The 26,164-nt window shown below is 50.7% G+C and overlaps 1 protein-coding gene across 6 annotated transcripts in view; it reads right to left on the bottom strand.

Annotated features, from left to right (window-relative positions):
- CROCC2 (ciliary rootlet coiled-coil, rootletin family member 2) overlaps positions 1-26,164 on the bottom strand; it is a 207,065-nt gene that overhangs the window by 157,005 nt on the left and 23,896 nt on the right. For 5 of the 6 annotated variants that reach the window (XM_075132329.1, XM_075132330.1, XM_048864820.2 and 2 more), the window contains exons 2-5: positions 24,604-24,754; positions 23,621-23,766; positions 7,064-7,237; positions 2,655-2,761 (exon numbers count right to left, since the gene is read on the bottom strand). In XM_075132329.1, coding sequence (XP_074988430.1) covers positions 2,655-2,761; positions 7,064-7,237; positions 23,621-23,766; positions 24,604-24,754 — 578 coding nt within the window. Of the gene's footprint in view, positions 1-2,654; positions 2,762-5,827; positions 5,912-7,063; positions 7,238-23,620; positions 23,767-24,603; positions 24,755-26,164 lie in introns of all 6 variants that reach the window. The other variant, XM_048864821.2, reaches the window with a different exon arrangement.

Genomic DNA, 26,164 nt, shown 5'->3' on the forward strand with positions numbered 1-26,164 from the left:
GCTGTGTGACATGCACTGCTCCTGCAACAGACCATTCTTCAGAAGCAAAGGTGTGGAGACACCAAACCTATTTCACTGCACTTACCGTTCCAGGCCCTTCGAGTAGCCCTGAGCTAATGACCGCACAGAGAACATCAGGCAATAATAATGCTTAGCACCTGTACAGAGCACTGCATTTCTCAAAGAACTGTATGAACATTAACACATTGTTCCTTCATTCGGCCCTGGGAAATAGGGAATGATCATCAAGTTGCAGTGGGGGAGGTTTAGATTGGATATTAGGAAAAACTTTTTCACTAAGAGGGTGGTGAAACACTGGAATGCGTTACCTAGGGAGGTGGTAGAATCTCCTTCCTTAGAGGTTTTTAAGGTCAGGCTTGACAAAGCCCTGGCTGGGATGATTTAACTGGGAATTGGTCCTGCTTCGAGCAGGGGGTTGGACTAGATGACCTTCTGGGGTCCCTTCCAACCCTGATATTCTATGATTCTATGATCCCCATCTCATTATGGGAATTAATTCCTTTGGGCTACAATTGAGAAACACCATCCTCTGCTCAGGGGCCTGTACACAAATATTACACTAAATAGAGTGGCCACAGCTCAGACAATGACCCAACTCGGGATCCCTCAACTAGCCTGAGAGCTGTAACCTTCACAGACATATAGACGCTGAAGCCAGAAGGGAGCGTTGTGCTATCTAATCTAACTCCTGCAGAGCACAGGCCAGAGCAGCTCACTCAGTGATTCCTGCAGCAAGCCCACGACTTCTGGTTGAGCTAGAGCACATTTTTAGAAAGACACCTTTATCCTCAAGTGCCTGGGGAAAGAGCCAGTCTCTACAGTGGGCCTGAGAGGCTCACAGATCCTGACTCTGTGGGGCCAAGGAGGGAGCACATTCTGGAGCGGAGGTCAGAACACCCTGACCGCAGCACCTTTCCAACGGGACCCATCTCTGCACATCCCACAAGCAGCAGTATGGCATGGGGAGAGCAGTCACCCCAAACCCCGCATCAGCATGGGGAGAACAGTCAGCAGTCAGCCCAAACCCCGCCTGGGCACGGGGAGAACGGTCAGCGGTCAGCCCAAACCCCACTCTGGCATGGGGACAGAAGTCACTCCAAACTCTGCGCATCAGCACAGGGACAGCAGTCACCCCAAACACCACTTTGGCATGGGGACAGACATCACTCCAAACTCTGTATAAGTTTAAATCAATGCCTTGAAGTCATTTCCGAAAGCAGCAGGGAACAGGGCAGACCTCAGGCCCCCTGCGCTGAATGGGTAATCACATCCTGTGCTGGCTCACACTTCCCAATGTTCTCAAGGTGCCTCCTCTGTCTGCTAAACTCTCCCATCTCAGGATCTCCCAGGACCTCCCTCCTGCCACCTCCCACCAGCAGCCCATCTAAACTCCAACCAGGGAACCTTGCTGCGGCCCCACCACAGACACAACCCTGCATCCTTATGGGTCCCAGCAAGAAACCACAGGTAGATCTGGCATCCTAGGTGAAAACATACTGAGAAAGGTGGCACCTGAGCATGCTGGCTAGCAGCAATATGTGCAGAACTGGCCCCCACAATGCCTCCAAAACAGCCACTATTTCATCTCCTGGTTTCTGAGGATTAGCCCTTTGATAGCTGGAGATTATAAAGCAGCAGGTGGTAGAAAGGGATCCCAATGGGTGCTAGCTGATGCAGCTGGGTTGGAGACTGTTGTATGCGTGGGGGTATTCTGAACAGCAACCCCCCATCATTTGCCTTTGCTGGGTGGCTCAGCTCCCTGGGCGGGATCACAGCGGGGCTGAGTCACAAACAGAAAACAACAACCTCCTCAGCCGCTCTGCTGTGCAGGAGTGGGGAAAGACACATGAGTGTATCTATCTGCTGCAGAGAACAGCAAAGAGCTAAAAATTGAGCAAAGAAATCACAGCACCAAGCTGCACCACATGGCCAGGCTCTGAAATCTCAAACTAGAAACGTTGCACACCTGGATCCAAAATTACTGCTAGGGCTGGAGAGTTCAAGGGACTGCTAATGGGATACAGAGCCTGTTGCCTCTAGGTCCCCAGTTCAAATCCAGCTTAGGCGACTGCAAACTGTTACCATTAGATGGCAGTTGAGTAACACCCAGCTCTATGCAATGCTCAAGTGCTGCAGTTCTCAAACTTTAGCAACCCGAGGACCCCCATTTTGATTTAAAAATTTTCACAGACCCCCCCGCCCCCCAAGTTGGCTTCTAATTTTCCCTGGGGGTGCTCAACCCCCACTCAGCCCCAGGCCCCGTTCCAACTCCACTCTTCCCCCCAAGGTTCCACCCCACCTCTTCCCACCCCACCCCTCCTCTTTCCCACCTCTTTCCGCCCCCTCCCCCAAGTCCCCGTTCCTCCTCCTCCCTCCCAGTGCCTCCTGCATGCCACGGAACAGCTGTTCAGCGGCGTGCAGGAGACACTGGGAGGGAGTGGGAGGAGTTGATCAGCAGGGCCAGTGGTCCCAGACATGACTTGCAGACCCCTGGAGTACCCTCATGAACCCTCAGGGGTCCACAGACCCCAGTTTGAGAACCACTGCTCTAGAGTAACCTGCTCTCTCCTTTCCTTTGTACAAGGGATAAGGAGGGCCCACAGGTGCTCCTTGGACACAGCAGCCAGCCTCACCTCTGCTGCTCCTCTTCCAGGCGGGTAAGAGTATTCTCCAGTTCTGTGCTGTGGTCATGCTCTGAGCAGCACAGGTGGGATTCTGTGGACTCCAGACGAGTCTGCAGCTGGGAGAGAGGAGTGACACATCAAAAGGGCAAGGATAGTAATGAGGGAGCAGAATGGCTCCCCGAGGACAAAAAACTTCACACAGGACAGACAGAAACAAACTGATAAACAGAAAAATGGAGAATCAGCAGCTAGTAAAACCAGAGACCTTCTGTGAGGCAGAGAACCTCCCAGCCAACTGGGCCACTTTGGATAGACTGTTACCTGCATTTTCAGGGAGTCAGAGCCATTTATTTAAGGTCTTTTCTTTCCAAAGCTGCATCCAGAATCCATTCCAGATAAATACAAAGAGCCAGATTCTCAGATGGTGTAAATAGGCATATCTCAACTGAAATCAGTTAAGCTAAACTGATTTACTCCAGGTGAGGATCTGCCCCAGAAACCCCTTACTGGACTCTAGGGCCCCCATTTCCTCCCCAATGTCACTGGGGCTGAACGCTGTGATGCTGCCTGTGTACGCTGGGGACTGACCATATTTCCCATTTTCCAAAAGGAAGAAAGGAAACACATCCAATCCTGGAGCTTTCTTGTGTTTCCATGGGCAACCACAGGGCCGTGCTGTGCTCTTTCCTTCCTACAGAATTGGAGAAATGCTGAGAAAGGCCCAGTCCAGCAGCACTCCTTGAAGAATGGAGAGTAACAGAGCAGAGTGACTTGCTGTGCGGTGTCTCCGCTGTGGGTTGCAATCCCCTTCTCTCACAGATCTCAAATGCGCCGGGCTTTGTAGTTTTCAAACTGCAGTGAAATCCCACTGTCACCCATCCTGCTCTGCACTGCCCTGTCTGAAGTGTTCAGGCTGTTTACTCGAAGGGTGGTGATGGGATCCGGTTGTCATGCCACCACACCAGGCTGCTTGGAAAGGCCCTAGAACCTTTTCAATTGTATCCACTTTTACTAAGAGAACCATACACAAAGGGGCATTTGCAACAGCTGTTTTGTTAGGTGAGCCTGACTGCCAAAAGAACACAGAAATTAAACACAAAGGCATGATGGGATACTACTACAGTGAAATCCTTGCGGATCTTAAACACAAAAAAGAAGCTTACAAGAAGTGGAAGATTGGACAAATGACCAGGGAAGAGTATAAAAATGTTGCTCGGGCATGTAGGAATGAAATCAGGAGGGCCAAATCGCACCTGGAGCTGCAGCTAGCAAGAGATGTTAAGAGTAACAAGAAGGGTTTCTTCAGATATGTTGGCAACAAGAAGAAAGCCAAGGAAATTGTGTGCCTCTTACTGAATGAGGGAGGCAACCTGGTGACAGAGGACGTTGAAAAAGCTAATGTACTCAATGCTTCTTTTGCCTCTGTCTTCACGAACAAGGTCAGCTTCCAGACTGCTGCACTGGGCAACACAGCATAGGGAATAAGTGGCCAGCCCTCTGTGGAGAAAGAAGTGGTTAGGGACTATTTAGAAAAGCTGGACGTGCACAAGTCCATGGGGCCGGATGCGTTGCATCCGAGAGTGCTAAAGGAGTTGGTGGATGTGATTGCAGAGCCATTGGCCATTATCTTTGAAAACTCATGGCAATCGGGAGAAGTCCCAGACGACTGGAAAAAGGCTAATGTAGTGCCCATCTTTAAAAAAGAGAAGAAGGAGGATCCTGGGAACTACAGGCCAGTCAGGCTCACCTCAGTCCCCGGAAAAATCATGGAGCAGGTCCTCAAGGAATCAATCCTGAAGCACTTAGAGGAGAAGAAAGTGATCAGGAACAGTCAGCATGGATTCACCAAGGGAAGGTCATGCCTGACTAATATAATCGCCTTCTATGATGAGATTACTGGTTCTGTGGATGAAGGGAAAGCAGTGGATGTATTGTTTCTTGACTTTAGCAAAGCTTTTGACACGGTCTCCCACAGTATTCTTGTCAGCAAGTTAAGGAAGTATGGGCTAGATGAATGCCGTACAAGGTGGACAGAAAGTTGGCTAGATTGTCGGGCTCAACGGGTAGTGATCAATGGCTCCATGTCTAGATGGCAGCCAGTATCAAGTGGAGTGCCCCAAGGGTCGGTTCTCGGGCCGGTTTTGTTCAATATCTTCATAAATGATCTGGAGAATGGTGTGGATTGCACTCTCAGCAAATTTGCGGATGATACTAAACTAGGAGGAGTGGTAGATACGATGGCAGGTAGGGATAGGATACAGAGGGACCTAGACAAATTGGAGGATTGGGCCAAAAGAAATCTGATGAGGTTCAACAAGGATAAGTGCAGGGTCCTGCACTTAGGACGGAAGAATCCAATGCACCGCTACAGACTAGGGACCGAATGGCTAGGCAGCAGTTCCGAGGAAAAGGACCTAGGGGTGACAGTGGACGAGAAGCTGGATATGAGTCAAGAGTGTGCCCTTGTTGCCAAGAAGGCCAATGGCATTTTGGGATGTATAAGTAGAGGCATAGCCAGCAGATCGAGGGACGTGATCGTTCCCCTCTATTCGACATTGGTGAGGCCCCATCTGGAGTACTGTGTCCAGTTTTGGGCCCCACACTACAAGGAGGATGTGGAAAAATTGGAGAGAGTCCAGTGGAGGGCAACAAAAATGATTAGGGGACTGGAATACATGACTTATGAGGAGAGGCTGAGGGAACTCGGATTGTTTAGTCTGCAGAAGAGAAGAATGAGGGGGGATTTGATAGCTGCTTTCAACTACCTGAGAGGTGGTTCCAAAGAGGATGGTTCTAGACTATTCTCAGTGGTAGAAGAGGACAGGACAAGGAGTAATGGTCTCAAGTTGCAGTGGGGGAGGTTTAGGTTGGATATTAGGAAAAACTTTTTCACTAGGAGGGTGGTGAAACACTGGAATGCGTTACCTAGGGAGGTGGTAGAATCTCCTTCCTTAGAAGTTTTTAAAGTCAGGCTTGGAAAAGCCCTGGCTGGGATGATTTAGTTGGGGATTGGTCCTGCTTTGAGCAGGGGGTTGGACTAGATGACCTCCTGAGGTCCCTTCCAACCCCGATATTCTATGATTCTATACTATGCAAATATCTTGCGAAGTTCAGAGTAAAACCATTGTATGATTCATCATACCATTTCTCTGCATTGCCAGGACACTGAAAGCTGTACTGACCATCTGTTTCTGGTGCTCAGACTCAGATTTTTTCTCTAGCAGCTGTTGCTCTAGCTCCCCACATCTTTTCTTGTACTGTAGCACCTAGGCCGAGGCGCAGAAAGGGGAATTGGGGGAGGGGAATGAAAGGTTTAGAAAAAAAAGATGAGAGAGAGAAAAGAGGGTAAGAGAAGCCTGAATTAGGATAATTAGTTGGAGCGTTACAGGCACTCAGGGTAAAATGATCAAACATGGGGCTACCACTCTGTCAGTCCATGACGCTTACTGATGACAAAGGGTCAGATTCGATGCCCACTAACATCAATGGGAGTCACTCCACTGACTTCAGTGGGTTTTGGATCATGCCTTTAATGCAATATGAAACTGTCACCTGGAAGACAGGAGAGGCATCTTAATGTGACATAGAGTCCAGTCCCACACAGCCGAGCAGAGTGCCAAGCAAACTCTGTCTCGGAAACCGCATGTTCTCTTCCTAAAGTTGCAGCAGGGCAGGGGGTTACCCAGAGGTGCAGGGGGGGAAGGTTATCAGGGGTGTGTGTGTGTGTGTGGGGGGGGTTAGCCAGAGGTGCAGCAGGGGTGGGGAAGGTTGCCCAGAGATGCAATGGGAGCGACTACCCAGAGGTGCAACGGGGTTGGGGAGGTTGCCCAGAGGTGCAACGGGGGGTGGAGTGGGTTACCCAGAGGTGCAGTAGGGGTGGGGAAGGTTGCCCAGAGGTGCAATGGGCGGGGTTACCCAGAGGTGCAACAGAGGTCGGGGAGGTTGCCCCGAGGTGCAATGGGAGCAGGAGGGGTTACCCAGAGGTGCAGCAGGATGGGGGGTTGCCCAGAGATGCAGTGGGGGAGGGGTTGCCCAGATTTGCAATAGGGGTGAGTGGGTTACCCAGAGAGGGGTTGCCCAGAGGTGCAGTGGGGTGGGAGTTGCCCAGAGGTAAGGCTGCCTTGTTCATAACACTAACAGAAATCAAGAGCATGCTGCATGTCCCTTCCTACTCCCGCGGGAGACACAGTGCCTTGCCCAACACATGCCCGTGTCACAGCCCGGACTCTGAGCAGACTGAGCCTAGTGCCCAGGTCGTGTGAATTGGAGCAGCACCACAGCTGCAGTACAGCTGTTCCATTCAGACCAGATACCCAAAGCAATGCCTGGGCAAACTAGACAGTCAGTTTTTTCTACGCCCCATCCTAGGTACCCTGCGATTTGCTCATTCGGAGGCTAGCATGGGTTTGGGTACCTACCTTGTTCTGGAGCCTCTGGACCAGCTGAGCCTGGCGCTGCTGCCCCTCCTGACAGGCCTGCAGCTTGCACTTATACGCCTTCTCGTCATTCTCGAACCGCTGCCTCATTTCCATGAGCCCCAGGCTGCCATCCGCCTCCCGCTGGGCTGCTTCCACCCGCAGTGCCTTATCCAGCTGGAAAAGCAGAGACCCCCAAGAGCTGAGCTCTGTCCTGAACCTTGGCAGCCCCCGCAGCAGAACAAGGGGCAGCAGAGAGTGGTGGCAGGCCAGCAGCACACAGGTAGACACTCTGTGTGAGCCATGTGAATAATAAACCCCTCCAGGGGGCAGCAGGGATAGGAAGGAAACAGCCAGCGCTGTGTGCACTCCCACAAGGTGCAGGCCTGGTCCCTACCACAGACAGCCATCCACCTCAATCCTGAGTCTCGGTGCTTTGACACAGCATGGTCTCCCCTCCCCGGTGCAAGGCAGGTGGTTTCCTCTTGCAGTCCCCCTCCCTACCTCCTGAAGAGCTCTGGGGCAAGAATTCACTGGTGCAGCTGGCTGGTCACCCTGTGTTGGCTCCTTTAATGCTTTGGCTGAACCCTCCGCAGGGGTCTAGCACACCCTCCCCTCACTCCCTGCTCTTCTGCAGCAGAAGAGAAAGCCAAACTTCCTCCTTCCCAGCCACTCCAGTGTCAGTGCTCCCCAACCTCCCACTCTTGCAGGGAGCTGGAGAACAGCCTCTTTACAGTTGGTCTTTGCTGAAGACCAGAGAATGATGGTTGCCAGGAATTCAGCCAGCGGCGGGCAGTGCTGTAATTCAGAGGACTGCAATAGCCATGAAATGATACCAGTAATAATAATAATTCTTAGCCTGTCCATAGTGCATCTCTCTGTAGAGCTCCCAGGTGGATTCACATCACTATCTCCATTCCACAGGCAGAGCCATATGAACTTAAGGGACTTGCCTAAGGCCACCCACCAAGTCACTGGGAGAGTTGAGCTCAGAACCCAGATCTCTCAACAACTCTCCAGCTCAGATCCCTCACCTTGTTCCAATCTGTGTATCTGTCCATGTGAATACATGTGGCACTATTAACACCCAGGCATTTCCTGCACACCGAGCTCATCAGGGGATCCTCAGTCACTGGCATCAGAATGTTTCCCTTGCAAGTGGCCAGAACAACATGGCTACTCCTTGCTATTAGCTATTAGCAAAGTGTTTTGCACTCAGACACAGCAGACTTGAGGGGTTTAGGTAAGAAAGAATAAGCCATGCGCACAACATGTGCAGCCTGACCTGAAGGAGGCAGGAATTGAGCTGGGTTATTTTTTTTAATTATTATTATTATTACCACAGAGCAGGAGATTTTTATAAAAATACATCATGATGCAAGACCCTTTGGTGCTGACCATAATGCTACTACTACAAACTTTCCAAAGAGACACCATGGAGTAACCAGCAGTAATTTCCTGAAACACTCAGCCTCCCCTATTGGCTAGCCTAATGCAACAGCTGAGTTTGATGATGTGTGTGTAATAGTGATACGCTGGGGCATTTCATACAGTTATTCATGACTCTGGGGAACCTACAAAGGTAACAAGGTCCATTTAGAACCACTTAAGTGCTGAAAGCCCTTCTGCTTTGCTATCAGGGACATCAACACATTAAGATCCTGAGCCTGCAAACACTTTCCCATGACACTTTGCACATGGGAGGAGTCCCACTAAATTCAGTGGGACCTGTCAAGGTTCCTTCCCCACTCTGAACTCTAGGGTACAGATGTGGGGACCTCCATGAAAACCTCCTAAGCTTACTTTTACCAGCTTAGGTTAAAACTTCCCCAAGGTACAAACTATTTTACCTTTTGCCCTTGGACTTTCGCTGCCACCACCAAACGTCTAACCAGTATTATTATTATCAGGAAAGAGTCCGTTTGGAAACGTCTTTCCCCCCAAATCTTACACCCCCTTTCCTGGGGAAGGTTTGATAAAAATCCTCACCAATTTGCATAGATGGCCACAGACCCAAACCCTTGGATCTTAAGAACAATGAAAAAGCAATCAGGTTCTTAAAAGAAGAATTTTAATAGAAGAAAAAGTAAAAAGAATCACCTCTGTAAAATCAGGATAGTAAATACCTTACAGGGTAATTCGATTCAAAACATAGAGAATCCCTCTAGGCAAAACCTTAAGTTACAAAAAGACACAAAACCAGGAATATCCATTCCTTTCAGCACAGCGTATTTTCTCAGCCATTTAAACAAACAGAATCTAACGCATATCTAGCTAGATTACTTACTAAATTCTAAGACTCCATTCCTGTTCTGTCCCCAGCAAAAGCATCACCCAGACAGACAGAGAGAGAGAGGCTTTGTTTCTCCCTCCCCCCAGCTTTTGAAAGTATCTTGTCTCCTCATTGATCATTTTGGTCAGGTGCCAGCGAGGTTATCATAGCTTCTTAACTCTTTACAGGTGAAAGGGTTTTGTCTCTGGCCAGGAAGGATTTTAAAGGTGTTTACCCTACCCTTTATATTTATGACAGGACCACTCATGGGCATAAAGGTACTTCATGTGTCAAAGGGTGTGATTTCACTGCAGAGTTAGCCCAGGCCATCTGCACCCATGTTACAGAGGTGAGGCGTAGGGGAACATGTGGGGTCAAATGCCCCCCCATATTGGCCTGCTGGGGGTTGGGAGGAGGGAGAGGAGCTCTGTCCTCCTGCTGTGCCTGCCCCTGACGTGCTTGACCCCTGTACCAGGCAGCTGGGCTGTGTGGGAAGTGGAGGCGGTGGAAGCAGCCGTTTCTCAAGCTGGCTGCTCTGGGTCACTGCTTTGTGCAGCACGGGGGCTGCCTGAGAGATCCTGGCTGGGGAGATGGTGGGACACACACACACACACGCCTCCACCCCCGCCTGGGCCCAGCTGCTGGGGACAGGGGACAAGTGAGCAGGAGTCCCCTCTCCCCCGCCCCTGGCATGTTTCCGGTTCGCTCAGCTGCAGTCCCTGGTAGCCAGGTCCGTGGCGGGGATAGGGGACAGCCTGCTGCTGCTGCCCCAGCCAGGCTCTCTCTCAGGCAGCTGCTTCACCACAGAATAGTGAGCAGAGCCGCAGGCTTGAGCTACCTGAGAAGCGGCTCCCTCCTGCTCCCCACCCAGGCCTGTCTGCCAGGGAGAGCGACCAAAAGTGCTGGGGGGTACACAGCAGAAGAAGGATAGAGCCCTCCCCTCACAGGTGGGGAGAGCATGTGCTGGGTGCAGGGCGGGGTGGGGTGTCGCTGGGCAGAGGAGATACGTGGAGCAGTCACGTGTTCTCCCCTTTAGATTGTGTCTACCCCTGCATATGGGGAGGTACAAGTCATCTATAGCACAGGTGTGAGCAGCCACACCCTGGTTACTGGGTCCTCACTGGTGCTTGGCTCCCCTGGGTGTCACTTCGACTGCTGGGGCACAGCCCACAGTCGTTAGTATTGCACTAAGCTGAGTGGCTCTATGATTGCTTCCTATGTCTGTCATACTGGGCACGCAGGGGGAATTGTGAGAAGGCACTGAAGGACTATCAGCACTCTGAGGAATTTAGCCTGCATCCTTGCTGCAAAGTGGGCGGCTATCAGCCCGAGTGAAAACAGCACATGGGCTCTAACAAATAATCCAGCCAGTCTGGCTGGGCATGGGCTGAAAGCAACATAAAATGGGAGACAGGTTTGTGTGGGTGGAAAGGAGCGAGTTAGGGGCAATACAAACCAACCCTGTAGGGAAGACAGTGTTTGCAGTGTCTCCTGTTTATTAGTGCCTTGTGCATGCATGCTGCTGTACAGACACTGAGTAGCTGATGATTTATACATTATTTGTTGTTATTATTTTGGAAAAACACCCAGTGCAAAGTGCTCTACAAGCAAGGAACAAAAAGACAGCCCCGTCCCAAAAAGCTGACAAGTTAAATATGTCTAAGGCTATGGTAGCACTTTTGTCAGTAAAACTTAGGTCTCTCAGGGGTGTGAAAAAACACCCCCCTGACTGACCTAAGTTTCATCAACAGAAGCACTGGTGTGGACAGTGCTATGTTGGTGGAAGACATTCTCTGCCCACAGAGCTACCGCCACTTTTTGGGGGTGGTTTGATTATGCCAGCAGGAGAACTCTCTCCCACTGGCATAGAGCGGCTACATGGGAGACCTTACAGCAGAGCAGCTGCCAGTGGCACAGCTGTGCCACTGTAAGGTCTCTAATGTAGACATAGCCTAAGAAACAACACGTGGCTTCAGCTAGATAAACAGATGGAGGAGCAGAAGGACACAGTCCTGGTCTAGTAGAACATAGCCACACACTCAAGGAATCAATTTTGAAGAACTTCAAGGAGAGGAAAGTGATCAGGAATAGTCAGCATGGATTCACCAAGAGCAAGTCATGCCTGACTAACCTAATTGCCTTCTATGATGAGATAACTGGCTCTGTGGATGAGGGGAAAGCAGTGGACGTGTTATTCCTGGACTTTAGCAAAGCTTTTGATATGGTCTCCCACAGTATTCTCACCAGCAAGTTAAAGAAGTATGGGCTGGATGAATGGACTATAAGGTGGATAGAAAGATGGCTAGATTGTACGGCTCAACAGATAGCGATCAATGGCTCCATGTCTAGTTGGCAGCTGGTATCAAGCCGAGTGCCCCAAGGGTCAGTCCTGGGGCCGGTTTTGTTCAATATCTTCATTAATGATCTGGAGAATGGCATGGACTGCACCCTCAGCAAGTTTGCAGATGACACTAAACTGGGAGGAGTGGTAGATATGCTGGAGGGTAGGAATAGGATACAGAGGGCCCTAGACAGATTAGAGGATTGGGCCAAAAGAAATCTGATGAGGTTCAACAAGGACAAGTGCAGAGTCCTGCACTTAGGATGGAAGAATCCCATGCATTGCTACAGACTAGGGACCGAATGGCTCGGCAGCAGTTCTGCAGAAAAGGACCTAGGGGTTACAGTGGACGAGAAGTTGGGTATGAGTCAAGAGTGTGCCCTTGTTTCCAAGAAGGCCAATGGCATTTTGGGATGTATAAGTAGGGGCACTGCCAGTAGATCGAGGGACGTGATCGTTCCCCTCTATTCGACATTGGTGAGGCCTCATCTGGAGTATTGTGTCCAGTTTTGGGCCCCACACTACAAGAAGGATGTGGAAACATTGGATAACGTCCAGCGGAGGGCAACAAAAATGATTAGGGGACTGGAACACATGACTTATGAGGAGAGGCTGAGGGAACTGGGATTGTTTAGTCTGCAGAAGAGAAGAATGAGGGGGGGATTTGATAGCTGCTTTCAACTACCTGAAAGGGGGTTCCAAAGAGGATGGATCTAGGCTGTTCTCAGTGGTACCAGATGACAGAACGAGGACTAATGGTCTCAAGTTGCAGTGGGGGAGGTTTAGGTTGGATATTAGGAAAAACTTTTTCACTAGGAGGGTGGTGAAGCACTGGAATGGGTTACCTAGGGAGGTGGTGGAATCTCCTTCCTTAGAGGTTTTTGAGGTCAGGCTTGACAAAGCCCTGGCTGGGATGATTTAGTTGGGGATTGGTCCTGCTTTGAGCAGGGGGTTGGACTAGATGACCTCCTGAGGTCCCTTCCAACCCTGATATTCTATGATTCTATGAGTCTGACTCACAAGGCACAGTTGCCCAATTATAAGGTTCTCTTGGCTTCTATAGCCACTGTACCTTGTTATAAACATCCTCCCTCCTTTGATGACACTACCGTCCGCAGGCCAGGAGGATTCCTGCCTCACCCCAGAGACCAGACTCCTAGATGGATGGAGACATTTACAGTATTATCACACAGAGAACAGGCAATTGGAAAGAATTTGGATTTGAATTTGGTGGTAGATGTTGGGAGATGCCCCACAACTTCTTGATATTCACATAGAACATCTTGAGTTAGCTGGGCTTCTGGCAGAGTTGGGGCAGGAGAATTGGGCCCTTTATGTGTGATGCTGGCAGATCACGTGCCAGCTCATGCCAAGGTCCCTCTGTCTCAATCGAACACTGACAAATTCCGAGCTGGAATCCGTCTGGCTCACCTGAGTGTTGGCATGGTTAAAACAGGGGCTAGAATGGTAAGAATGTGTTTAGACTTTATGGACTGCTGGTGAATGACTGCATGCATTCATTTCACTTCTAGCATGTGTATCCTGTGTTATAATGTAATATTTGAGTGTTTGCACTGTAAGCCTCTGTGACCGTGTAAATCACCAGATAGGAGAGAGACACTAATGAGTGTAAAGTGCTGGTCTCCAACCGAAGGTGTTACATCCTGGCAGAGAACAAAGGTCCATCAACATCAGACAGACAAGAGTGGAGCATTAAAGAGGACAAAAGACTTTGTTGTTTACTCTCCCTCCAACCATGAAGATGAATCTTGCAAGTGAATTCCTCCCATCAGCTGAGTTTGCAGCTCAAAGCAGAAGTGGGTAAGGGCATAGGCTACATGTGACTGTTGAGAGTGGGGGCCACAATTTAAAGTTTGGGGTGGAAGAGCATGTGACCACCCCATGTATTGACTTAGGGTGCAGGAACCTTTCAGCCCCACCTCCCTGGGCCAGAGCAGCCAATCCTGCCGGATCCTAGGGGGCTGGGGCTGCAGGAGCAGGGAGCACATGCCTCTGGGCCAGCCCCAGACCTGAGAAGAGGGGACTCACAGCAACAAAGCTTCTCCCTGGAGCTCCAGCACCCTCGGGGACACCTCAGCAGGGGGAGGAGCATGGGCAATGCCCATAACTGAGGCTGAGCAGAGGAAACCTGCTCCCAGTGCCTTCCCCAGTGACTTCACCCCCTGCACCCAGCCCAGGGCTGCCATAGAATATCAAGGTTGGAAGGGACCTCAGGAGGTCATCTAGTCCAACCCCCTGCTCAAATCAGGACCAATCCCCAATTTTTAGCCCAGATCCCTAAATGTCCCCCTCAAGGATTGAACTCACAACCCTGGGTTTAGCAGGCCACTGGTCAAACCACTGAGCTATCCCTCCCGTGAAACCCAGGGCTGACCTGGATGACTGCAGAGCTCTCCCCTGACTGCAGAGCCCCAGGAGCGACAGCTGTTCAGTCAGGAGGGCGCTTTGTATCCAGGTCAGGGTTGGGATCACTAGTGGAGCTCTGAGGGGAAGCCTAAGACTGAAAGGTGTTGGGCCCGATCCTGTTTACCCCTTTTTCCATATCATTTATAAATATTGAATAGGACTGGTTCCAGTACAGACCCGTGGGAAATCATTATTTACCTCTCTCCATTCTGAAAACTGACCATTTATTCCTACCCTTTGTTTTCTATATTTTAACCAGTTACCAAACAATGAGAGGACCTTCCCTCTTATCTTTATTGCTCTGATCCTGGGTATAAGGGACCTGTCTGTCACTCTATGTTAAGGCTGCTATAGAGCCTGAGGAGTTTACACATGATAATTGGTTGGTGAAATTTAAGCACAGAACTCACCACCAATTTGGGGTTTGTGCCCTGGTTCTTAACAGTTTGCCTTGAGGCTGGCACTCGTGGTGTTAAGTCACTGCAGGAAAGCTTGACACTCCTGACTCCTTGAGATTCACGGAGAACACTGAGAGTTAGCATGGCTACTGGCAGAGTTGAGACAGGAGAATTGGGCCTGTTATAAATAATCTTTTTAAAATTCTTGCTTGAAGACAACTAGGCTCCCTCTTGCTTGTTGATGTAGAACATGGCTGTGGTGTTGTCTGTGAGGACTGCCACACAATGGCCATGTAGGTGTCTGCGAAACACCTGACACGCCAGGCGCACTGCCATCAGCTCTCACACATTGATGTGAAGAGATAGCTCAGATCCGGTCCATAGACCCTGCGTTCAGAGGTCCCCGAGGTGGGTGCCCCACCCCAGAGATGACACTTCTGTGACTAGGGACAAGGAGTGTTGTAGGGAGTGAAATGGTACCCCTTTGCACACCGACATTGGGTCCAACCACCAGCGGAGGGAGGTTAAAATCGCTTCTGGGACAGTGACCACCATGCTCAGGCTGTCTCGACCTGGCCAATATACTGTTGACAGCCAGGCCTGAAGTGGGCAAAGCTGAAGTCTGGCATGCCTGGTTACATACGTGCACGAAGCCATGTGCCTCAGAAGGCTCAGGCCCATCTTTACCATTGAAGTCGGGAAGTTTTGAAGGCTGCGGATGATGTTCGCCAGCGACTGAAAGTGGGCATCCAGTAGGAGAGCTCAGGCATGTCTGGAGTCTAAGACTGTCCCGATAAACTCTACTCTCTGGGTTGGTTCCAGAGTCGACCTTTCGGTGTCGAGCAGGAGGCCCAGCTGGAGGAACATGTCTATGGTGAGTCAAATGTGGGGATTGTACTTGGTCCCTGGTGCGGCCCCGAATAAGCCAGTCGTCGAGATACGGAAACACTTGGATCTGTTGATGATGAAGGAAGGCTGCCATGATGGCCATACACTTGGGGAACACCCTGGGAGCCGTGGACAGGCTGAAGGGAAGGATGGTAAATTGGTAGTGTTCGTGATTGACCACAAAGCGAAGAAAACGTCTGTGCACTGGATGAATCGCTATGTGGAAGTATGTGTCCTTCATTTTAAGGGCGGTGTACTAGTCTCCAGGATCCAGGGAAGGAATAATGGTCCCCAGTGAAACCATGCAGAACTTCAACTTTACCATGAATTTGTTGAGTCTGCGCAGATCTAGGATGGGTCGAAGCCTGGGTCGAAGCCTGCCCTTGGAGATTAGGAAGTAACAAGAGTAAAAACCCCTGTCCCTTAGCTCTTGGATCCTCCTCAATCTCTCCCATGGTCAGGAGCATTTGGACCTCCTATGTAAGGAGTTGCTCGTGAGAAGGGGACCTGAAGGGGGATGGAAAGGAAGGATTGGAGGGAGAGGAGAAAGAAAACTGAGGAGAATATCCCTTTTCCACCGTGCAAAGAACCCAATGGTGTGAAGTTATATGGGACCACGCACGGTGGAAATGGGAGAGACAATTTCGAAATGGAGGGGAAGGATCCTGGATGGTGACTGTCATGCCGTCCTCAGGCGCACCTTCAAAAGTTTTGCTTAGGCTCCACCGGTGGTTTGGGAGGACCCTGATTCTGACTGGGTTTGTGGCTGGTAGATCGCTTCCTACCACCTCACACGCACCTTCTATAAAAGTCCTGCCTCGGTCGAGGACGGCGGTAGGACCATTGAGGCTGCGGCTTAAAGGGTCTGTGCTGGGTAACTGGGGTGTGCATTCTCAGAGAGTGCATGATAGCCCTGTAATCTTTCAGGCTCTGTAGTCTAGAGTCTGTTTTGTCCGAAAACAGGCCCTGCCCATCAAATGGAAGGTCCTTCAGGGTCTGTTGTAGCTCTGGCAGCAGGCCAGATACCTGTAGCCATGAGATGCGTCACATGGCTATGCCCAATGCAAGAATCCTAGCCACAGAGTCTGCCACATTTAAGGAGGCCTGCAAGGAGGTCCTAGCCACCTTTTTGCCTCTTCCACTATGGCCCCAAACTCATCCCGGGACCCCTGAGGAATTAACTCCTTAAATTTCAACATGGAGCTCCACGAATTATAGTCATAATGGCTCAGGAGCACCTGTTGGTTCGTGACCCTGAGCTGTAGCCCCCCGAGGAGAAAATCTTGCGCCCAAACAAATCGAGATGCCTGGCGTCTCCCTTTTCGATTTGGGCGCCGAAGCCTGTTGACCATGCCGCTCCCTTTCATTCACCGAGGCCACCACTAGTGAACACGGCTGAGGGTGAGTATAAAGGTACTCATACTCTTTGGAGGGGACAAAGTATTTCCTCTCCACTCCTCTGGCCATCGGTGGGGTGGAGGCAGGGGTTTGCCAGATTGTCTTGGCATTGGTCTGGATGGTGCAGACAATGGGCAAAGCTACTCAGGACAGGGCCTCCGCTGAAAGGATGTCCACCACTGGGTCCTCCAACTCCACTACCTCCTCAGCTTGGAGGTACATATTACATGCCACCCTACGTAGAAGGTCTTGGTGGGCATGAAGGTCTATCGGGAAAGAACCCGAGATTGCTGTCACTGCCACTGCCTCGTCTGGAGAGGACAAGGAGGATGCCACAGGGGCCAGGGAATCCTGTGGCAGAAACTGCTGTGAAGGATCTTGTTGCCCAGGATCTGCTACGCTGGGGTCTGGGGCCTGTGCTGGGGTAGGAGCAGTTGCTTCCATACTCTCCAGGAGGAGGACGACTTATGGTGGCCTCTGGTACCTGAGGTTCTGAGTGGGCGGCCATTGACAGAACCCCTTGGGCTTGGTGGTACGCCCACAGGGTCCAGAAGGACCATTGTGAAGGCTCCTGATTAGGGTCTTGGCCTTCTTCCTGCCAGTGACCCACATCATAGAATCACAGAATCATAGCATATCAGGGTTGGAAGGGACCCCAGAAGGTCATCTAGTCCAACCCCCTGCTCGAAGCAGGACCAATTCCCAGTTAAATCATCCCAGCCAGGGCTTTGTCAAGCCTGACCTTAAAAACCTCTAAGGAAGGAGATTCTACCACCTCCCTAGGTAACGCATTCCAGTGTCTCACCACCCTCCTAGTGAAAAAGTTTTTCCTAATATCCAATCTAAACCTCCCCCACTGCAACTTGAGACCATTACTCCTCGTTCTGTCATCTGCTACCATTGAGAACAGTCGAGAGCCATCCTCTTTGGAACCCCCTTTCAGGTAGTTGAAAGCAGCTATCAAATCCCCCCTCATTCTTCTCTTCTGCAGGCTAAACAATCCCAGCTCCCTCAGCCTCTCCTCATAAGTCATGTGTTCTAGACCCCTAGGCCCTTGCTGTGGCTTGGAGTGGGGTAGGCTGAGCACAAGCTGCCCTCAGATTGTGATGACCGTGAGGCAGAGCGCGAGGGCCAAGGCAGCGCGGAGCGTGCCTCCATCAACTCTACAGGGTGTGTTGCGGATCAGTACTGGGTCGCTGAATAGCGGTGCTGCTGCGGCGATGGGGAGCAGTACTGGGATTGAGATCGGTGCTGATGACTGGGCCAGTACTGGGATCCAGATCTGGACCGCGACGACAACCGCCTGCAGGAGCGGTGTTGGGATCAGCTCCAGGAAAGAGATTGGTGTTCTGATTGGTGCCGGGAGTGACCAAAAGAAAGAAAGGAAGAAGAAAGCCAAGGAAAAAGTGTGGGCCCCTTACTGAATGAGGGAGGCAACCTAGTGACAGAGGATGTGGAAAAAGCTAATGTACTCAATGCTTTTTCTGCCTCTGTTTTCACTAACAAGGTCAGCTCCCAGACTGCTGCGCTGGGCATCGCAAAATGGGGAAGAGATGGCCAGCCCTCTGTGGAGATAGAGGTGGTTAGGGACTATTTAGAAAAGCTGGACGTGCACAAGTCCATGGGGCCGGACGAGTTGCATCTGAGAGTGCTGAAGGAATTGGCGGCTGTGATTGCAGGCCATTATCTTTGAAAACTCGTGGCAAACGGGGGAAGTCCCGGATGACTGGAAAAAGGCTAATGTAGTGCCAATCTTTAAAAAAGGGAAGAAGGAGGATCCTGGGAACTACAGGCCAGTCAGCCTCACCTCAGTCCCTGGAAAAATCATGGAGCAGGTCCTCAAAGAATCAATCCTGAAGCACTTGCATGAGAGGAAAGTGATCAGGAACAGCCAGCATGGATTCACCAGGTCATGCCTGACTAATCTAATCGCCTTTTATGATGAGATTACTGGTTCTGTGGATGAAGGGAAAGCAGTGGATGTATTGTTTCTTGACTTTAGCAAAGCTTTTGACACGGTCTCCCACAGTATTCTTGTCAGCAAGTTAAAGAAGTAAGGGCTATAGATACACCTATAGATTCATAGATGTGTACACCTATACACCTATAGATTCATAGATATTTAGGTCAGAAGGGACCACTATGATCATCTAGTCTGACCTCCTGCACAACGCAGGCCACAGAATTTCACCCACCACTCCTACAAAAAAGAAACCTCACACCTATATCTGTGCTATTGAAGTCCTCAAATCGTAGTTTAAAGACTTCAAGGAGCAGAGAATCCTCCAGCAAGTGAGCCGTGCCCCATGCTACAGAGGAAGGCGAAAAACCTCCAGGGCCTCTTCCAATCTGCCCTGGAGGAAAATTCCTTCCCGACCCCAAATATGGCGATCAGCTAAACCCTGAGCATATGGGCAAGATTCATCAGCCAGATACTACAGAAAATTTTTTCCTGGGTAACTCAGATCTTATCCCATCTAATAACCCATCAAGGCCATTGGGCCTATTTACCATGAATATTTAATTATCAAAACCATATTATCCCATCATATCATCTCCTCCATAAACTTATCGAGTTTAATCTTAAAGCCAGATAGATCTTTTGCCCCCACTGCTTCCCTTGGAAGGCTATTCCAAAACTTCACTCCTCTGATGGTTAGAAACCTTCGTCTAATTTCAAGTCTAAACTTCCTGGTGGCCAGTTTATATCCATTTGTTCTTGTGTCCATATTGGTACTGAGTTTAAATAATTCTTCTCCCTCTCTGGTATTTATACCTCTGATATATTTATAGAGAGCAATCATATCTCCCCTCAACCTTCTTTTAGTTAGGCTAAACAAGCCAATCTCCCTGAGTCTCCTTTCATAAGACAAGTTTTCCATTCCTCGGATCATCCTAGTAGCCCTTCTCTGTACCTGTTCCAGTTTGAATTCATCCTTCTTAAACATGGGAGACCAGAACTGCACACAGTATTCCAGGTGAGGTCTCACCAGTGCCTTGTATAACGGTACTAAAACCTCCTTATCCCTACTGGAAATACCTCTCCTGATGCATCCCAAGACCACATTAGCTTTTTTCACAGCCATATCACATTGGCGGCTCATAGTCATCCTATGATCAACCAATACTCCAAGGTCCTTTTCCTCCTCCGTTACTTCTAATTGATGCGTCCCTAGCTTATAACTAAAATTCTTGTTATTAATCCCTAAATGCATGACCTTACACTTCTCACTATTAAATTTCATCCTATTACTATTACTCCAGCTTACAAGGTCATCCAGATCCTCCTGTAGGGTATCCCTGTCCTTCTCTAAATTAACAATACCTCCCAGCTTTATATCATCCAATTGGAATGATATATCACCTAATTGGAATCGATGCGAGCAAGCACTCGAAGAAGAATAGGGTGATCATATGTCCTGTTTAACCACTGGCCTAGATATCATGATTTTTGTGGGGAAACTGGGCATTTGTCCCATCTGCTCTTGCAACTGATGACTTGTGGTGGCAGCAGTGCAGAAGTAAGCGTTGCAATATGGCAATGCAGAAGTAAGGGGGGGGCATGGTATTGACACCCTTACTTCTGCATTGCTGCTGGAAGCGGCACTGCCTTATCAGAGCTGGGCAGCTGGAGAGCGGCAGCTGCTGGCTAGGAATCCAGAGGTGCCAGAGTTATGAACTGCAAAGCCTAGAGGTGCTGGGGCTTAGCCCTGGCAAGCTCCAGCACAAATTAAGGACTGCCCACATGGTGGGGCTTGGATGAGCAGTGACACCAGGTAGCTCATATTCTCTCAATGCAGAGAGGTGAGGAGAGGGCAGGGGAGGAGGGAAATAGGAGCAGAGTGGGTCAGAGAGAAGCACAGAGAGGAGGGGGGCAGAAGGGTCGAAATCTACTACCAGTGTCCTGTTTTCAGTTTAGGGAATTATCGTCCACTCTAAGTACAAAAAAAGAACTATTAAGCAACACTGTAATTGAGCCCAGACAGGCGTAGGGAAGGGGGGCTTTCTTAAACAGCGTGTCCTTCAGGGGAGACAGACTGACAACCAGATGGATCTGGGCTCTGCTAAGAGAAGGTGAGTTGGTTCTGTTCTGGTCCTGTGATTGAAGAGGGAAGCCAATCACACTTGGAGTGAAGCACAAGGGTAGATGAAACTAAACGTGCATGTAGGCTGGTTGCTATTCAGTGCTTTGCTCCCGCTGTTAAATCACACACTTTGCTGTGAGAAGACTGTGGTAAACGCAAGCGTCTAAGTCCCAGTCAGCCCTGCAGCAGGATAAGCAGTTGGTCCCACTAACAAGGTGGTACAGCTCGTTCCTGGTCTCAGAGTGGGAGAATCACGAGATCACACCCGGGACAGGTAAGGACAAGAAGCTGAACACCTGAGGCAATGCCCTCAGAGAGAGCAGAAAGGGGGCAGAGGTGCAGCTAGCCCTAGAACCACGACAGTACTGCTGAATTACTATTGAGTATGTGTATTATCAGTCCAGCTGAGATCCATCCCCACTGTGCGTACACATCGGGAGAGAGTCTCTGCCCTGCACGTCTGACAGTCTCAATAGACAAGACAGAACAGAAGGAGTCTCATTCCCATTGTACTGGTGGGGAGCTGAGGCCCAGAGAGATGATGTGATTTGCCAAAGGTCAGAAAGGGAGTCCATGGCAGAGCTGGGAATTGAACCCAAGTCTGCTGGCTCCTTGTCCCAAGCCTCAAATACAAGCTTGTCCCTTGGGCGGGCGGGGCTTTCCCTGAGCTGTTAGTGATTGCCTGTCCATTCAAAAACACTGAGTTCCTGTAGCAAAGACTCCGCCCCTTGCAGGACAGCTGGACCATGAAGGTTCCAAGGAGGCAGATAGACAGAGGCTAGAACAGTGGGGTTGGATGCTTTGCTCCCATAGGCTCCTCTGAAGATCCCAATCGGAGCGTGCTGGCCACGTCCCAGTGTAAGGTAACTTGCATGTGAGACCAGTAGCTCTGCAGCAACAGCCAAGGAGCTGTGACCCAAAAAGTGAATAGAAAAAAGGTCTCCAGCACCTCCCTTCCTGACACCTCTCCCTTGGCACCATCCCCACCAGCTCCAGCTCCACAGCCAGCCACCAGCAGAGCCTAACACAATGGGGACAGTCATGGGTCTGTTTGAGTAGCTGTTCAGAGGGAACAGCTCCAGGCCAGGCCGGTGGCTCCATATTTAACATGCCAGATTTGTGGAGGAAGGTAATAGGAATTATTTGGAGTTACAATTATTTCTGCTCTTCTTGGTGGGAACCTTTGTCTAGCGAAGATTGTCACAGCACGCTGAGAGCAGGGAGCATAGCACAGAGCGCCTCCTCCTGCAGAGGGGCAGAAGAGCTCTGCACTGGACCTTCGGGCACCAGAGCGTGGCAACAGCCTGTGAAAACTGGGCTATTGTCTCTCCCACTTCGGCACGCCTGAGGAGACATCAATGGGCCATGCTTACATGACAGTGCATCACTCACATATTAGTGACCTGGGGCTTTGGGGCAACATGGGTCCCCTGTGGAGCGTAGGAACCAGAGCTATGGAATCTGTGATGAACCCACTACAGGACCCTTTTCTGTGTCTGCCTCCTGCTGAAATGCCCACTCCACTCAGCTGCAGCAAAGAGAGACAGAGCACGGAGAGCAGGTCCCAGGAACATCATGGGAATGCCTCTCTCTCCTCCCTGGCTGGTCTTGGAGAGCATTCTGCCCAGCAGGGGCCCAGCCCCTGCAATTAACAGTGGGAAGGAGACAACTCTGACGATGGAGTAATTGCATAAAGGGTCTCTTGTAAAGGAGAGCTCACAGAGGGTGCGTTTCCCTTCTCTAGCTCTAATGTTCTCAAAGTCCAGGCCCTGCCAGGCTGTGGGAGTTAGGAGAACCAATTGTCAGAGTGAATTAAGTGGTTTAACAAACCCCAAAGGCCACTGGGAGCTCTTAGACAGCAAGCGTGTAACCCCATTTTTTGAGGACCCAAGATGCTACTAGTTGGAGAGCAGCTTGAGACAGAGTTACTGGGTGAAGTTCTCTGGCCTGTGCTATGCAGGAGCTAGGACTAGCTGACCACAATGGCCCCTTCTGGCCTAAAGTTCTACCATTCTGTGAATGTCGGTGCTGAGGTCTTGGAAAAAAAGGCCACTCCTGCTGATTATCTTATTCTGATTGCACTTCCAGAACAGCAGTAGCCACCAAAAGCCCTAAAAATCACTCCCTGATCTATTCAAGAGTTTTTCCCATCTTCACCAGTACCTATACTTGCTGCCTCCACAGAGAGGAGTGACTGCCTCTATGACTCTCAGGGTTACAGAATACCTTTCTGCCAGGATAAGGGAGATGATACATTTCCTTGCAGAGCTAGAAAAACTAGTCTCAGGAAATCAGGCCAAGTGCACAGATTTTTCTCCCGAGTTTTTCCTCCCCTGTGCCAGCTGTAGCTAGAGTTACTGTGCCAATCCAATACTGAGAGCCGAGTGCTGACATCCATGGACATAAACTGACTGATCATTGCGCACTGAAAGGACTGGGGAGAAAGCATCCAGCCAGAGGCTTTACAGGAGGTGCGGCCAATGGGTAGTTTAAATGTAAGACCTTTGGCTGTTGTTCATCCGCGTAGCTCCCCTGGCTTCTGATTCATGCCAGCTCATGATCTGCCCCAATGTTATGCGTACCCACGATGAATTCCATACCTCCCTCCTATTTGTTTCTCAGTGGCTGCCCATCAGCACTCATGAAATGCCATGTAAAGATGGGGCACCCACCCCAGAAACCAGCTGGCCAGCCTGGCAGAGACTGTTCCACACCCAAAGGGATTCAGATGGACTTAAACCCAGCACTCACCCTCTCACTGATGGCATGGTGCTTGCTCGCCAGCTCATCCTTCTCTGCCCGGGTGTGTGCCAGCAGGTCCTCAAGGCGTGAGAGCTCCTTCTGCAGCATACGGTTTTCTTCTTGCATATTGAGTGGAGACGTTGTTTCCCACAGAGCTGGAAGGAACAAGAAAGGTGGATTAGCGGTGTGAGAAGGTCCCAACCAAGCAGGCCACGTGGAGAGCTAGCTGTGGCATCAGCCTTCGCGGCAGGAAGAATGACCTTGTGGTTAAACCACTGAACTGGGAATCAGAAGATCTGGGATCAATGTCCAGCTCTGCCACAGAATGCATGCAAGCCCCTGGGTGAGTTACTTAATCTCTCTGTGCCTCAGTGTCCCTTCTGTAAAATGGGGATAATAATCCTTCCTTTGTCTATTTAGATTGTAAACTCTTTGAAGCAGGAACTAGATGTACATAACCTACCTCAGTGGGGCTCTGATCTCACCTGGGGGGCCCCTAGATGCAACAGTATATACATATTACCATGGTGATTGATACCTGCTCCCTTAGGGCGGGACAGGTTTGCTGTCACTCTCCTGTGTCACATGTTGCTGACAATCAGGTACAAAGTTGATCCTGTGACTCTCCCAGCCCTGCTGCAAACCACCTAAAAACACTTTCCTCGTTTTTTCCACATACTCAGAATAAATTGGCTGGTTACTCTCACCTGGGAGAGTGAGAGTTGAATTCAGTTAAATTATTTAACATTTAAAGCATTTCTCTTCAGGATCCAAGGGGCAGGTTTGGATCATTTAAAAATACCCAGATTATTCCAGCTAGCTGAATGGACCCCTTAACTATCCCTCCTACCCCACCAGCCCCATTGCTCACTCAATCAATTCCCCACTGCAATGCTGATTTCCCTGTATGCCTTCTCCGACCTAAGACAGACGCTTCTTGGGCACCCCATGGCCCCTCTCCTGGCCCAGAAGAGCTCATGCCCATCCTGTACCTTGGGATGACTCTTCTGCCAGACTCTCAGTGATGATCTGCCGAATCCTGGCTGGAACTGGGGTGGGCGTGGCTCGGTCCCCCGCTCCTCGCACAGTCAGTGTCTTGTCCTCCTTGCTGGCTTCTGGGCTCAGGACCGTGTCCTCTAGTTTCTGAAACATAGGTGTATGTTACCCTTTGGCTGGAACCTGGTCAGACAATCATGAATGCTGAGTAGACCTTAACCAAACCAGAGTGCAGGGGGCTGGCAGAGCTCATCATGCTGTCAATGGATGCTAGCATACCCTGGCTGAGAAACACGCATACCCCATCCCACACCCTCAGCTGTCCACATAGGCAGCTCTTTAGCAGGGGGCTACAATTTCAGGGTGACTCCAGCCCAGCTGCCCCTTCCATTGCAGGTCTGCCCCTTTAAGGGGGCCTTTGCCTTACACTGCCAGGAGCAGCAGAGGCCACGAACCTTTGCAGCTCTGGCATGGCCCAGTCACCCCCCGGCCTAGGACAACTCTGGAGAGGAGGAGACCTCCTTTAGAGGCACTCTCTCCCCTGCACCAATGGCCATCAGAAGCCGAAAGCTCTAATGGGTATAACACTGGCCTGGATTCCTCTCTCCCATAGATGCACACCCTTCATTCCACCTGAGAACTGGAGGGGTCTGTGATCACTGGCCCAGCAAAGGATTTCTAGTCAAAGCAAGTCGCACAATATCAGAGCCTAAAGCTCGATTGATGCTGCCCAGTGAAGCGGCCAAGTGCTGTGGATACAAGGGCAATGTAAAAGAGCTGTGCAGGACAGGGAAAGCAGGGGACCCCAACGCTGCACTGGCAAAAGTGCTGCTGCATGACTACCTAGTCCCTCAGGCCTGTCAGCAGTAAGGCCTACGAGATCATTCCTGCCATCCTCACGCTGGCATCATCAGTGGGGCGACCTGTTTATGTCGAAACTCTGCATTTCAGACACAGCCCTGGGCTGGGGGGAGGGCGTAGCTCTGGGAGCACCCCATACCACTGTGGTGGGAGTCATCTGTTACAGCCTGTGATGGGGCGCCTGCCCATACTGGGCTCTAAGGGGTTAACAGAGCGCCAGGGTGGCTGCGTAAGAGGCAGCCAATCAGAGAAGGGCTGAGAGGAGCAGCCAGTCAGGGCCTGGCAGGCCCATACAAGAAGAGCGGCAGGGGAGCGCACCTTCAGTAGCTGCCTGGAGCTTGAGGAGGAAATATCAGACTCCTAGCAGGAGGAAGGAGTGCTAGCACCTTGGACAGAGCAGTGCTGCTAGCAGTGACTGGGGGAGCGGGGAGCTAAAGACTGCTCCTGGATGGCTGCAGGGATTTCCAGACTGAGGCCCTGAGGCAAGGGCAAAGAGGGTGCTGGAGAGCCATTGGGAGGTGGCCCAGGGAAATGACCTAAGGAGTTGGAGTGGATGTAGCGAGTGGCAGTCATCTACAGGGTCCCTGCGCCGGGACCTGGAGTAGTGGGTGAGTCCAGCTCCCGCCACCCCACCCTGCCAGTGAGGAAGTGGCCAAACAATTGGCTGCTGTTGCCACTGAGAGAAATGGCTGGACA

The sequence above is a fragment of the Caretta caretta genome, chromosome 9 (assembly GCF_965140235.1).
Source record: "Caretta caretta isolate rCarCar2 chromosome 9, rCarCar1.hap1, whole genome shotgun sequence".
Classification (NCBI taxonomy): domain Eukaryota; kingdom Metazoa; phylum Chordata; order Testudines; family Cheloniidae; genus Caretta; species Caretta caretta.